Source organism: Plutella xylostella, chromosome 22, assembly GCF_932276165.1.
Source record: "Plutella xylostella chromosome 22, ilPluXylo3.1, whole genome shotgun sequence".
In the NCBI taxonomy this organism is placed as follows: domain Eukaryota; kingdom Metazoa; phylum Arthropoda; class Insecta; order Lepidoptera; family Plutellidae; genus Plutella; species Plutella xylostella.
Window position 1 is genome coordinate 5,318,480 of NC_064002.1, and position 16,058 is coordinate 5,334,537.

General features: G+C 37.4%; 2 protein-coding genes across 4 annotated transcripts in view; one reads left to right on the plus strand and one right to left on the minus strand.

Moving 5' to 3' along the window:
* Positions 1–7,685, minus strand: part of LOC105383044 (dual specificity protein phosphatase Mpk3) — a 31,797-nt gene extending 24,112 nt beyond the window's left edge. Inside the window, exon 1 of one of the 2 annotated variants that reach the window (XM_038122543.2) lies at positions 7,015–7,684. In XM_038122543.2, the coding sequence (XP_037978471.1) occupies positions 7,015–7,378 (364 nt within the window). In that variant the 5' untranslated portion in view covers positions 7,379–7,684. Of the gene's footprint in view, positions 1–7,014 lie in introns of both variants that reach the window. The other variant, XM_038122544.2, reaches the window with a different exon arrangement.
* Positions 7,686–9,074: 1,389 nt separating this feature from the next.
* LOC105383018 (uncharacterized protein DDB_G0283697) lies at positions 9,075–15,319 on the plus strand. 2 transcript variants are annotated; one of them, XM_011553021.3, is made up of 8 exons: positions 9,075–9,266; positions 9,834–9,905; positions 10,508–10,638; positions 10,753–10,923; positions 11,105–11,269; positions 11,932–12,665; positions 12,781–13,708; positions 13,790–15,319. In XM_011553021.3, the coding sequence occupies exons 1-8, from the start codon at positions 9,210–9,212 to the stop codon at positions 14,949–14,951; spliced, it is 3,420 nt and encodes a 1,139-aa protein (XP_011551323.3). In that variant the 5' UTR covers positions 9,075–9,209; the 3' UTR covers positions 14,952–15,319. The 2 variants fall into 2 exon arrangements, with proteins under 2 accessions (XP_011551323.3, XP_011551324.3); XM_011553022.3 differs by having other exon boundaries at positions 10,520–10,638.
* The last annotated feature ends 739 nt before the right edge of the window (positions 15,320–16,058 follow it).

The following is a 16,058-nucleotide window of genomic DNA, read 5'->3' on the forward strand; positions in this document are numbered from 1 at the left end:
GCCTCGTCTCGGGATGGACCAAACAAGACCAAGGTTTCCTACCTGGCCTACATTATACAGCCAATTTACAAAAGGTTGGCTACGCACATGGCCGAAGAGGTTTGGAACGCATGAACTCGCCTTTAACTCCTACAACTCAAGAAATGTGAGCAAGAGGCATGAACTACAGAGGCAGTACTAAGATCCACTTGAGATCCACCCAGTTGGTCCACATAATGCTAATTTATGCACAAAGTCAACTTGTGAAGCTACTTTTTCTGGAAAATACTTAAGGCAGCCTAACTATAAAACGTGTTGCTCTCTTCAGAACCGTATTGGCGAAATGGATAAGGTGTCCTCCTCGTATTCTAAAAGCCGTGGGTTAAAGTCTTGAAACATTTACCAATTAATTCTTTTCAATTTGAAAGAAAAAAGATCCCTACGAATTGAGAACCTCCTCCTTTTTGATGATGAAATGATTGTTAGGAAATCTGCACGTAATTATCATACATTCTACATTTTAGATTGTGTTAGGTACACATAGTGCATTATTCTTTATCCAAAACGGCGATACGGCTCGTGACCGGGTGATTCTCAAATGACGCGATTTAGGTATGTCCAAGCCATAAAATACATGAAATTGATAGTTTTATACCAGGATGTATTTTTTTTTAAATAATGTATCTTGTGACCGTTTTTATACATTAGTAATGTAATGCATAAATTTATAAAGAAAGCTACAATGATTTTTTAAAACTCAATATCATAAGTTCTTTGGCGCGTCCTTCACTTGATTTTATTTTTAGGTCAAGAAAAACTCACTTTTTAAAGTAATATAAGCTTATGATTTATATGTTATCATTATAACAGATACTTATGGTAATTGTAAATTAGGTTTCTATTCACTCTTAGGTTTAGTTTTCAAAAATATAACGCATTCAATTTTGTCCGAGAAAAAAAACTAACTTCTTTGGCGTAACGATACCGTCTTCCTACTCTGCGTTTAAACGATCACCGGACATAATCACCATGCGTCCCTCACCATTCAGTCCCCCACTATCTTCGACCAGGAGCAGAGGAGCGTAAGTTTACGGAGTATGACGAAAACATTTTTTTTTTGCGCCATAACCGGTTTTGGTCAGGTACTAGCCTAATTTCTTCGATTGTTACATTCATGCTATTATTTGTTTTTGTTGCATACATATTTTTGTCCACGTATGTCTATTCAAACAGTATGCACGTGTCAATAAGAGGTTCCAATTGTACATCAGCTTTCTGTAAAAATAAATTTTAAGTGATGATTTCTAATTTCGTTGGCAATAATTTCTTTGGATTTCTTTGGCATTCTGCGCCAACGAAATTAGTTTTGATACAAAGAAATTAGTATTGAGTATGAAACACCATTAATAACGCTAACTTTATGCATTCAATGTCTATTATGGTTAATTCTCTCATCATCATCATCAGCCAATAATCATCCACTGGACATAGGCCTCTCCCAAGGAGCGCCACAACACTCGGTTCTCGGCCTTCCTCATCCAACTACTACCGGCTACCCGCCTAAGGTCATCAGTCCAGCGGACAGGAGGGCGTCCCACGCTGCGGTTGCCTGTTCCTGGTCTCCACTCGAGAACTCGTCTACCCCAACGGTTATCGGTTCTTCGGCAGATATGACCAGCCCACTGCCACTTCTGGTTGCATATTTTGACAGCTATGTTGGTAACCTTAGTCCTCTGACGGATAACCTCATTTCTGATACGATCCATCAGAGAAACCCCAAGCATAACTAGAGAGTTATGCTTGGGGCTACTATGGAGAGCCATAGCACGCTAAGCGACTTTAAATCGGTGGACCAGTCCTACCGTCAGTGTCCACGTCTCAGCACCATACGTCATCACTAGCAGGACGCACTGGTTGAAGACTTTTGTCTTCAGGCTCTGAGCAATGGATGAGGAGAATATGTGACGAAGTTTCCCGAATGCAGCCCAACCCAGTTGGATGCGCCTTGCAGCCTCCTTGTCCATGTTGCTTCTGCCTAGCCGAATAGCCTGCCCGAGGTAGACATATTCATGCACAACTTCGATTGTTGCCTCACCAACGATGACCGGCTCCGGTTTCATGTGAGCATTGTACATGACTTTCGTCTTGGCCAAGTTCATACCGAGGCCTACACGTCGGGAAGCAGCATTTAGGCCACTTAGCATCCAGCTAAGTTCCTGCAGAGATTCTGCCATAATAACGATGTCGTCCGCGAAGCGGAGGTGTGACATGTACTCGCCATTTATACATATGCCATGTCCTTTCCAGTCCAACGTCTTAAAGACATCCAGTGAATTGGTGAACAGTTTCGGAGATATCACATCCCCCTGTCTCACTCCACAGGTCTTGTCTTGTGGTCCTGTACTTGGACAGTCATAGTAGCGGCATTGTACAGACACCTCAACACCTCGATATAGCGCCAGTCGATTTGGCATCTCTGCAAGGATTCCAAAACTGCTTAGGTCTCGATGTAGTCGAAGGCTTTTTCATAGTCCACAAAGGCTAGATACAGAGGCTGATTATACTCTTCGGTCTTCTGTATAATCTACCTTACTGTGTGGATGTGGTCTATTGTACTAAAGCCTTTTTGAAACCCAGCCTGCTCCGGGTGCTGAAACTCGTCTAACTTTTGGGCAAGACCATTCGTGATAACCCTTGAGAACAGCTTGTATATGTCGCAGGCATCTGGTTTAATCTGCTGTTTGATTGAACCGCTAGCCCGTTCATTGGATGACGCTATTCAGTTGTATGACTAGGCCGAACGTTGAATGTACAAGCGTCACAAAACGTCCAACTAGTTAGCGGACTTAAAATCAGTCAGGTGGTGAATAAAACAAATATGGCGTCTAACAGCGAACAGCTGACACAAAAAGCACTTGTATTGTTATTTTTTGCAAATAAATTAGCTTTAAAGTGCGTTATTTATGTTAAAATTGTGTGACAACATGGATTTACCTATTATTACACCATCGGCGGATAGTTTCAAAGAAAAAAATGTGCTGAATATAGATAATTATGAACAACAATATCAAGGTACGTTTATTGTTATTATTTAGTTAATTTGTGAGAGGAGAGCTTTGTAAAATAGTCTTTTTGTTGACTCTTGTCTGGTCATGTTCATCCTAACCAGACATTACAAAGTTGCTATACTATATCCCATTGAACGACTTCGCTGAATAACGTTCAGTCAAGACGTTGGACGTTACAGTCAACCACTTGACGAGTTGTTCTTTAGTCATTCAACTGAGAAGCGTCATCTAATGAACGGGCTAGCGGTTCAATCAAACAGGAGATTAAACCAGATGCCTGCGACATATACATGGCTTAAAAGCGAGATCGGTCTATAGTTCTTCAGAAGGGTTTGGTCACCCTTCTGAAGAACTGTAGTCCTCTCTAGAAGCTGGTGTTGACAACTCCAATTTGGTGCAGTGTGGGACGAAGGGTTGACTTCACCAGACATCTCCTCTCCAGCTTGAAGTTGATGTTCAGAGTGCCTCGGTGAAGTCGGTGATCACTCCCAGTTTTAAACCTATTGATCACTGGGACATATCTGAAAATGTGCAGCTTGTCAGTCATAATGAAGTCTTTTTCGTTTTTCGTCCTACCATCGGGGCTTGCCCATGTCCACTTCCTCTGGGGCCGATTCTCAAAGAATGAATTCATCAGAAAGAAAGCCCCTCCCTTTCGAGGAAGTCTACAAGCATTTGCCCTCTCTGGTTTCTGCTACCAAAGCCATGATGTCCTACCCTCGATTCGTCGCATTCTTGTACTCCCACTTTGGCGTTGAAGTCCCCCATCACAACGGTGTATTGGGTCCTAGCAGTACACGTGATGCCCTAGAGATATCCTCGTATACTGCTTCGACTTCTGTGTCAGAGTGTGCCGAGGTTGGTGCATATAACTGTACGACCTTCAAGGAATACCTCTCGGTTAGTTTAAGTACTAGGTACGCTACCCGATTTGACACACTGCTTAACTCCACTACGTTACGAGGAATCCTACGCCACCTTGGGACAGTTGGTCGCCCTCCTGATGGTAGAACATGTGGCCGGACTCCAGGGACATCGTGTCCTCGTCCTCTTTACACTTTTTTATACCGGTGACGCCTATGGGATTTAGAGTAGCTGTTTTTGGATGGTTATACCGCCATCATCCGGTCGCCAGAGCCTCGTCTGTTAGCAGAGTGCACCACGGGCAGGTGAGGTTGGCAATTGGTTCATTCGGATGTTTAGAACCCTTGCACCTTTACGTGATCAGGTAATTATGTTAAAAATAAATAAAGATATGCGTGATTTTTAGTTTTGTTGTGTATTTTTTGCAATCTACGTATAAAACTAATTTCTTAAAAATAATTTCTAATTTCTTTGTTCTTAAAACTAACTTCTTTGGGACCTTTTATAATTTCTTTGGTGTGTTTTCTAATTTCATTGGTGCTAATCTAATTTCATTGGCCCATAATTGTTTAAAATCGCTGTAACTTTGAATCGGCTCGATAGATTTCAGGGCCAATAAGAGATAACTAAAGAGGTCTAAAGCCTCTACAATATGTGGGGTATAATATTCAAACAACATGAAAAAAAAAATGCGCCAAAGAAATTATGCTTTTGGAGCCATTTTGTGAGAATCACCCGACCAATAGGTTACAAATGTTCTGTGAAAAGTGAGTGTCTACCTTGCAAGTCACTTCGGACTACCTACTCATTGCGAATCATAGTTGTGAGCATTGTATGTACCTATACATGTACTCTCTCTTTTAATGCAGGGGCAGGGGCCATGAAATATTTGATTGCTGGACTATATACAGGGTGGCCCAAAGAGTGACGTCCAAAGGAAAATGTTTGATTCCTTAGGTCAAGGGGTAGCCAAATCACCCCCATGTATGTTCAGCAATTTTTAGTAGTTTAGGAGTTATGATTTTTTTTCAATTTTTTCTACGAAAATCGACCTCAGTGGATTAATTATGTTTTATTATTTTTTGGATAACTTTTTAAAAGCATTTTTTATTTTTGTGTTATCCTCTTAAGTTGTTCTTTTAACCATAAAAGTTTCAGCTTCCTACTTGTAATTTAAGTTAGTTATTTTTTTATCGAAAGTTCGAATTATATCATCGAGCTAGACTGCTCTGAATTTTCTACTTGAAATTAAAAATTAAAAAGATATTCTTATGGTGCCTTATTAATTTTAAAAACTCCGCAAGGTTCCAAAATTACATAAAAATAAAAATAAACTATTGCTTAATAGGGTATTATTTGCAGAAAAAAGCCTTCAAAGGTACCTGGGTGGAAATTACCTAATTAGTAAATTGTTTCAGAAAATTGAAATATTCCTGTTATGTCATTACTAAGGACTAATTAAGTTAGAAAATGTATCAAATTAAAGGGAAAATTAAATAATTTACTTTTTTTAAAAATTTAAGTTACATTTTTGAATGTAAATTCTTAGAAAAATGTTTTAGTCTGAGTAGTAAGATTTATGAGATAATTTTATTATTAATAATAAGTAAATAAACTCTAATAATTATTTTACACATTTAAAGAAAATTTCTTGCGTAGATGTAGGTTGTGTATTGCTATGGGAGGATGCCATTTTGAAAATTTATTGTGAGTAAATGTGTAAAATAATTATCTTAGCTGAAAAAATAATAAAACATAATTAATCCACTGAGGTCGATTTTCGTAGAAAAATTGGAAAAAAAATCATAACTCCTAAACTACTAAAAATTGCTGAACATACATGGGGGTGATTTGGCTACCCCTTGACCTAAGGAATCAAACATTTTCCTTTGGACGCCACTCTTTGGGCCACCCTGTATAGCAAAAAGTGATATTTTTTCCTTATATTACATTCTTATTTAGGACTTAAAAAGTTGTGTTTAACTTATACAACTGAGTTCATATATAATCTTTAATTTTAGTTTTTATACATATAATAGAGTATATACATATGACTTTATAAAACAAAAAACAACTTGTGTGGTAAGTTATTCATGGCATGAAAAGGTAACGACAAAATTGGCAGCGCAAGGTCTTAAAGCAAAGTTGACTCAAGAAACAAGTTAGAGTAATATGGGATTACTTAACTGCATTTTAGATCAATTAGGTCATCCTTAGATCCAACTATTCTTAATTATGTGTTACTTTTGTATCAGTACTGTGAGGGCTGCCTTCTCATGTACGGGAGACTGTATCAGATTGTCAGCCGCCATCTTTCTGCTATTAGTGGTCAAGCCTCCATACAACACTATTCCCATGATCTATCTTTTCAATTGATTGATACCATATTTAATATGCACCTCACAATGTTTGATGATAGCTTTGTAAGCATATTTTTCTCACACCAACTTCCTCTAGAAAGAAATTAATCTTTCGCCACTGCATGCTATTTGGCCAGTGCATGCAGTTTGGCCTTGGCTAGATAAGGAAAACCAAGAACTAATTTACTGTTAAGCTCTTTGTGGACGGGTGGTGTGACTGATAATGATGGTAGATGGAAATAATTCAGTAGCAATTGGGTTTAAGGTTATCAATGTTTGTGTTTCAAAATTTTGGTGTGGTTCTATGGCAAGCTTTTACTTTTACAAAAACTCAAACTCAGACTGTGAAAAAACATTGTCAGATAGGCTCTAGTATAAGCATCTTTGAATAACAAACCATTTGATCATGTCATCCCTTACAGTGTAACTCGGAGAGTAGCGGAAAGCTAAATTTCTAAAAGTTAGCAGCGTGCTGGGAGAGGACTCCTGTTTTCATTGGATTGTTCAAAACCAGGGAAAGTGTTTGAAAGGAGAAATATTTATGTAGTTTCTCAAAGAGTTTAAAAAACATTGACTTCCATAATTCCATTATATACTTACTGTCTTTTTAAATACTTAACCTATTAATAATACATTTCTAGACATCACCAACAATAATACCTAGCATCAGTACAAAACAGAATAACATGGAACCCTTAACAGGAACCAAACTGGAGCAACATCATTAGAGTAGTATTCCTTACCTTCCAGACACACGACGTGCACGCCATCTTGTTTGAGTCTCTTGAGCAGTATCCCGTGCACGGAGTCAGGGTCCCGCGCGGCGTCGGCGTACAGCACGAGGCAGCCGCGCGCGCCGCAGTGCTCGAGGCGCGCCCGCAGCTCCTTGCACTGCACCGTGGACGCCAGCGCGATCTTGCCCGCCGCCAGCCGCCGCAGCATGATGCTCGGGATGGAGAAGTTCACCGCCGAGCGGATGTGCGAGCACGAGTACTCGTTGGACCCGCGGCAGTCGATCAGGATCATGTCCCGCTCGTCCGACCGCAGCTTCCCCAGCAGCCACTCCCTCGACACCACGTCGCACTCGCATTCCGAATCCGTGGGCATCTTGTTATCACTGTGTTCTCTGTTTACACGAACCGTAGGGCTAGCCTGTTGCACTATTGCATGTTACAGCACACAATCGAGTTCTTACACTTCGACATTTTACACTCAAACCCGTTAGGCGACACTTGAATTTAGTTAAACTTTGCCCAAGTAAAAACATGTATTCTAAAATCTAAAATAAACACTACAAACGCGACGAGCGAAGCGCAAAACCAAAACGAGAAATGAGGAGCAGGGAGCGGGCGGAACAATGAATGATTGAATTATATTCATTGAACGCTCAACTACACGAGCGCTAGACAGCTACATGCATACAGCGCAAGTCAACGATCCAGCAAATAAAAAGTTGCTGTCTTAAAACAATCATACAACTCTCAACTTTATCACTATGCAATAAAGGTTTTCTTAACATAAAATACACACATAAGTGCGAACAGTACAATGGAGAATGCTTTCTTGTGATTGGTCAGAATCAAAACGTCAACGCAAGGCTGCTTTTGTCACTGTTGCAACTTATTCTGTGGTAACGGTTCTCAGAATAATAATTTCTTCTCACGCCAAGAATACCCGAGACGCGATAGTGCCGCACTCGCAAAGTCAAAGTCCATACCGCATAGCGACGAGAACGAGAACACAAGTGTTGATAAAATTATGAACCACACCGTGAGTGTGGATGGTTCTCGAACTCGCGAGAAGTCTTGGTGAACCGTCTCCAAAGACTTATATATATAAAACCACCGTCTGACCGAGACATCTTGACGCAAGTCTGTATAGCTGCGTACACACCAGGCCAACGAACGCCCAACGAACGCCAACGGTTATCCCAACGATGGATATTTATCATAATACAGGGCAGATTGCAGAAACGAAGGTTAATGAAACCCGTTCGTTGGCCTTCGTTGGGCCGGTCTGTACGCAGCTTATGAGGCATTATGTTCGGACCACACTAGTGGTTAAAATAATGATGGCCGAGTGTTTGCACCCGAGTGCGCGTTGTTCTATAATTTTTTGTCACCGATATCGAAAGGCTAAGGCCTGGTTCGCTCCGCGGAGTACGACAAAATATAATGAAACCTTATAGGGTGTTCAGAGCGTCGAAGTGAATCAAATATAAGGCGTTTTTGACAAAGCTCTTAAAGGAGAAAATATTTCACATAACCTCTTCCATCACATATTTTTTGTCGGTCCATGTGCTTAATACCCCTATATAATGTATATGGACTTATGTTCCTTGCCCAGGATTATATTATACCATAGAATACAATACAATACACTTTATTTGCACCAAGAACAAAAATTACAATAAACAAAACTTAAGAATAAACAAGTACAAAGAGGCGGCCTTATTGCTTATAGCAATCTCTACCAGAGAACCTTTGATGTAAGAGAGTGAGTCTACCCCTGCATGCCGATGTCCGTGTAAAATTCCACCTGTCATCAATCGTTATGTAAAGCTGCGTATAGACCGGCCCAACGAACGCCCAACGATGGATATTTATCATACATAATACAAGGCAGATTGCAGCAACGAAGGTCAACGAAACCCGTTCGTTGGCGTTCGTTTGGCCAGTCTGTACGCAGCTTAACGATGGTAGTATTTTCAGATATATTACGCGGGCCGAATTTTTGTATTGCTAGACCATTAGACAGACCTGACAGATGTCAACGCAATGTCAGTACCTATTTGTCAGTAAAAGAAACGGGACAAATGGTTGAATGGGAAAACAACATTTTTTGAAGAAGTTTTTATTAGATTTATCAGCTAAAGCAAAACTTATGAGCGTTTAAATTTAATAAAACTGGATTGTTTTGGTTTCATTTTGTTCACATAATGGTTGACATCTACGACAATTTAGAAAATTACGAGGAAATCCTCGGATATGATCGGGTGAGTTTTTACATTTTTAGCGCCAATTTGTAGTAAATGTCTATGTGAGGTCTAAACATTATTGTAACTCAATTAATTCTTCATGATCAATTAAAGAAACCTGTGAGATATTAGGGTTGGTGAGTCAACTTGGTTTTAAACATGAATTTGTTATTGAATAGAAAATAGAAAAATTACCTACATTGCTAATCATAGAAGTGCTTCGAAGACTAAAGTAAAAGTCAATGATACCTACTTACCTACCACAAATCCTAGTATGCAGTAGCAATCCACAAGTAACAAGGTGTACTATGTACATATTACAAGTGTAGTGCAAGTGACAAAATGTGTTACTAATTTTATATGTATTCCTTTTCCTTTCTGCTCCCTACTCAACTCTGGAATGTATTCTAAAACTAATTGTAAAGACACTTAGGAAATCTTGCAGGATTTTGATGACTTGACAACTGAGCACCAGCGCCTGCTTGTCAACTACTCCTCACTGCTGAAACCATGTCATGCTAACCAAATGTTTTATTTGCAAAAAAATCACATTGTTAAATGATTTACTTATTCATATTTTTCCAGCTTAAAGCAGAAAATAAGGAATTGAAACAAAAAATTGGAGAACATGAATCTGCCCTGGCAAAATTACAAAAGGTAATTATTTTATAAATTGTGGATGTTCTGGTCTTAAAAAAATGATTTGTACCTAGACCACGAAAACCATTTTTAGACTGGTAATAACACTAACAAGAGTCAACTTTCGCAAGGTTTCATATATTCATAATATAACCATGCAGAAGTAGATTTAACACTTATTTACTCTCTTGCACATGTCAGCTTCCTATAATTTTCAATAAAGTAGTAGTTTTGTCATAGATAGTGGTAGTAAAACTTCTTCTATCTATAAAATTCCATCAACTAAACATTTAATGTTTCTTGTATTTTTAATAAACACTTCTAATAATATTTTATGGACAAGTAAGCATGTGATATGAGGTTTCACATTACTAAAAGGTAAGTAGCTGAGTCGGCTCTAACACCTACTTATAACTGCCTGGCTGCGGCAGTCATTCAATATTCTTGGAAAAATACACATCTAATTTGTGGGTTTCACATTTTGAAGTAATTCAAATTATGATTTAGTGATGAATCTCTCAGTTTCTAACATTGTATCAGTAAGTTTAATCTTTGTGTCTTGATAATAATTATCAAAGCACATTGATGAATAGTGAAATCAATGTGCATTGAAATTGTAGGAAATCTTGCAGGATTTTGATGACTTGACAACTGAGCACCAGCGCCTGCTTGCCAACTACTCCTCACTGCTGAAAACCGCCCGAGCAGAGATTGAACGGAAGACTCAAGTCATTACTAACATTAATAATGAGTAAGTTTAACTTTATTATTCTGATAAGATATAGGTAATTTGATACTACTGTGGACTTTAACATTTTATTAATAGAAATATAAATGTGTTCAATTTTTTTTTTACTTTTTCTAGGAAGGATCAGTTGTTTCTAAAGTTTCTAAGTGATTCAACAAACAAAAATCCAGCACAGGGGAAAAGGGGTGGAAAGAGGAAGGCAAAAACAAAAGAAGGCATCCCACCTCCATGCAAGCCCCCTGCTGAGGAATCACTTCTAAATAAGGAAGCACTTATACAAAACAAAAGGTAACCCACAATATACATTTAAGCATTTTATGTGATTGCTGCTTAGGTAAATACCCTAGCCACTGAAAATGTCATTAGACTGGAAAAAAAACTACTTCTGCTGGACTGTAAATAAGATAGTAGAAAATTCCTAATATAATTAATGAATACACCCTATAATGTTTCATGTATTTTATTTCAGCAAAGATGACCACTCAAAGGAACAGACCACGCCCACACAAGATAGAGCTCAAAAACAGCAAGTGGCCCTCAGGACTCTTATTAAAGACAAGAACAAAGAAAATAAAAGTTCCGGTGTTGTTCCCTGCAGTATTGCCTCAAGGCGGAAATCTGCGCCAATATCACGGTATGTTTTTGAATCACACCACTTAAATATATTGTGTTTTTACATGTATGTGCCTTCCTTTGAAAACATTGCATAGAAAGGAATGGTTTGGTTAGGTTTCAGTGAGTTTTTTTTACCCGGAACGGAAAAAGAGGGTGTCATTTCATTGTGAATGAGTTGTGAATAGAGTACTCACTATTTAATCGGTTTTGCCAGTACTTATGTAATAATTATGTTGTATGCAAGATCGGATATTTCTTGCAATGGGGTATTAGTGGACGCGCCTCACTCAGTTGTGCGATGGCAAGTAGCATACCTGCTTATTTATGGTTACCTTTTGCAGGCTATGTGATTTCAGAATAAAGTAGAATTAATAAAATAAAATACCTAGTTATGCTATTGCGATATTAATTGAAAAGAACTTGATCAGCAATTTTTTTAAATGTAGATGTTGAGCAATGAATTTAATACAACAAAAAAATATCTGTATCCTACCTACCTACAAGAATATTTTCCAGATTTATTTTTAGAACTACTTTATAATTTTGATTATAATTATTTTCTACATATTGAATATTTACACTTTTATTAATATCACATTTACGGGTTTTATGTTTAACAGTTTTGCTCCTGTACTATTTGATAATAATTATGTTTACTAACCATTATTTCTTTAACCTCAGTCTCGACCACCCAGTATTCAGTTCTGATGAAGAAGACGAAACAAAATCACCAGCTATTCCACCAAGAGATGAGCCAGATGTAGTTTCTGAAAGATTCATAGAGAATAGATTAAAACAGATAGCCAGTGAAGTTTGTGTCTTGGACAATAGAGATCATCACCAAAGAGAGTCTCAAAGAGAAAGTCTGATAGATAGACCCACTAGGTATAGTCGGGAGCAAGAGACACGTGATTGGTACAGAGACAGGGATAGGTACGATGATAAGTCGAGAGACAGGGATAGAAGGAGAAGCAGTAATGAGCGTCCACTACGCGGTCGACCGACTTACAGAGAAACTAATGAACGATACAGGAACGATAATAGCAGACACAGAGCCAGTCCCCCCAGAGGTAACTATCAAAGAAATAAAAGTCGAGATAGAAGGCGAGAGTTCTTTGAAAGGGAGAGACAGGAACCTGAATTTGATAGATACAGGAAGCCATTTCACCACGAGCAACCAGTCAAACACAAATACCACGATGAGTATGAAGGGTCAGGAACGAAGCACAAGCACTATGATGATTATGAAGAGCCGGTGTTGAAACGGCGAAGGACTGACTCGAGAAATGCCGACGAGTACTCAAAAGATTCTGCGCAACCTCACGATAAGATGTATCATCAGTGGAGACACACTTCTTGTCAATCACCGGATGAAGTATTTGTAGATACCGTATTGCCATCCCATCCCATAAGAGGTATGTATTTTTTTTATTTTTTTTTCTATCTTACAAGACACTGCTGTATGATATAATTAGTGTGATAACAATAATTACAATTATATATTATACACACATTATTATTATTTTTCAGAAATAATGGGTACTTCTGAAATTCCACAACCAGATCCACGATTCTTAAGTAGTAAATATGTGGACGTAAATGATGGTAACAAAAAGATGAGACTGTCCGCTTCAGCTGCTCAAGTAAAATTGAGTAAAGTGGGTCCTTGGACTAACTCTACAAAAGACCAAAGAGCGCCAGATATAAGAGAAGCTATACCTCATAAAGAATACAGTAGGGTAGACCACAATCTAGCCAACGATTCCATGGAGTCTGGTGAAATAAATGATATTGATATTTACTCAGACATATTTACTGATCGTGACCATATACCATCGAAATTAGCAGAAGATGCAAATAATTGTGACTCCGGAGATACGAAAAGGGACATTCCTGCAAAAAAGGCTGCAATAGAAATACATACGAAAAATGAATCGGGTCAAAACATAAACTCATGTCTCGAACCTCATATGAAAGTAAATACTACTGAAAAACCAATCGAAAGTGAGAAAAAACGCATAATAAACATAAGAAATTATAAAATTCGGAAAATATCTAAACCGGAATCAACATTAAATACAATCAGCGAAGAAAAACATTCAAATATAAATGCCGTTCCCAAGCCATTAGAAGTTCTATATAATGAGCTTTCTGAAAGTGAATTGGCAAGAAAAAAAGATATTTCTGACGATGTTAAACGCGTATCTTCCTTGAATTGCGGAAATGAAAATAAGACTGATCATAATGATAGTAAATCTAAACAACTAAAACCTTACATTCATAAAAATAAAACAAGTGCTGCCAATATTAAACTAAGACCAGAAACAAAAGAACATCTTAGTGAACACAAAAAAGACCATAAAACAGAGAAAGAAAAGTATAGAGAAACCCAAAATACCAACTCCAAGATTCGTCCTCGCAGCATAGCCAATAGAAGGAAATCGATGCCAGCTTTCAAGTAAGCTCTTTTTTTAAATCCTTATATTATTTACAGTATAGTAATCTCCCAAACGTTAATATTTTATTTTTATTGTTTTAGGCATGAACTTCCGAGGTTGGATATCAATGACGAGGTGAATACTGTTACTCGCAAAAATGATTGCTTATTTACTTTAAATACACCTGCCAAGAAGAATATGGTTGCAGGAGACTTAGAATTAAGTGATGAAAGCAGTGATAGCTCGGATCTCAATATAAAAATGACACAACCAAATATTGACAACAAGATAGAACTGGAAGCTTCGAAACAAGATACCAAATCAAAAGGTAAAGAAAAGGAACCCATAATAAATTTAAAAGAAACCAAAACGAAAGACATACAAGCTAAGCTTTGTGACCTTTTCGGAGATAGTAGTTTGATAACACCAGAAGATTTGGAATTGCAGCAGCCCCTGCCCAGAGCTGACTCGGCTCGTGATCCAACACCACTCACATCTGCTGCTACATCTTCACTCAGTTTCTCAATTCTTAAAGACAATGATAAATTGTCTAACGTGTCCCATACACAAATTGACAATGAAACCAACAAAATTCGCACAAGGTCTTCTGGTAAAAACAAAACTCATGTTGATGATAAAAATACCAAATCAAGTGCACCAATCGCTGAAGAAAAAGTAAAGTGCAACGATGTACATACTTCTGAAGATAAATCAAAGAATGCTAAACATAAGGAAAAAAGCGATGATGCACGTTGTGTGAAAACTAAAACAAATGACGCTGCAGTCGCGGACAGCACGGTCGCTGTGGAACTGCCATTGGAAGTCACAATCCCGGATATTCCCATATCTGTTGAACCCACCAACAACTTAATTAGAGTACTACCAAGTGTTGACGAAAAAGAACCAGATGTGATTAAAACTGTAATTATTTCTAGTGGGCTACAACCGCAGTGTCTTCCAACCACTAAAGAAATAGCGGTAAACAATGATAAGAGCGAAGACAGTCATTTTAAAGTATTCCCAGGATTAGCCACTTCCACACCTCAAAGGGAATCCGTGAAAGTTGCTCCGAAAGACCCAGTTAGAGCACCCAGTGTTATGTCCGATACAAGTGACTCTAATTGTACAGACAAGATGGTCGAAAGTCTTGCGCCCGAAAAATCTCTAGCTGATACTCCGGGCAAGCCTGAAAACGCGCCTGACATGAGAATATTCTTGAAACGGAAAAAGAAACGGACAAGAAAAAGCAATCTTAGCCAGTGAAAATTTATCTTGCTTGGTTTTATATCATAATGTATTTTTTTTGTTTTTAGGAAAGTTATCCATTATTTTTGTTAATTTTACTTTCCTTACTTTAATATCTTTTTTTTTACTTAGCATCGATTTAGTTGGAAATCGGTTTTTTCTTTTAGTTAAATGAAATACTAGACATAGCAGGCAAGGCCTATTTATGTAAATATTCACACAAAAAATAAACATAGGTATATATCTTAAAAGTGGCTTTATGAAGTAATTATGTAAATAGCCAACTTTGGAACTATCTGATTTTGTATGATACGAAGATAGAATAACTCATAAATAAGGTATGTATGTACTTACTATAAAATAAAGGACACTTCATAAGATAAAAATTGCACTTTTATTTTTCATTTTTTCCATAATATTACAACTATATTTACACAACAATTAATTATATAACAATATTCCTCTCATATCATACCTATAAAAATATGCCTGGTAATCTGCAAAATAAATTGGAGGTTCAGTCAGACTAAGCTGTTTCACTATGCCGGAATAATATCATTTTTTTTATATAAAAATCTGTTAGAAATCTTACTGCTACTTTACTGATGGTATAGCAGAACTTATATTCCACTTATTTATAAGATATAGTCATAGTCATTCATTATTTACATTACGATTAGTTATAGGAATGTAAAAAATAATTAAAATACATACAATAACAGTCTAATCTACAATCCACCACACATCACAAAAATGACGACTTATACATGGCACACAATTTTATCAGAAAACTTTCATATTTCATAAAGCCCATCACAGACCTAGCTATATAATATATATAGCTAGGTCTGTGACTGGCTTTACGCTCGATCATACGCATTTTATTTAAACATACTTAAAATTAAAAATAATATTTCTGCCTAATTTAAAACATTTGAATGAGTCTCAGATTGTTACTTTTAGACAGATGTTTTATGTCTGGTATAACCAGGTATTGTGAAGCAAGCACTAAGAAATATTTTTTATTTATATAAAATGTGATGTATTGTTGACGTGATTGTGATCTATATTTAATTTTGGAATGTCAATAATAATATTATGTTAAAGTGTGATTGTTGTTGCATA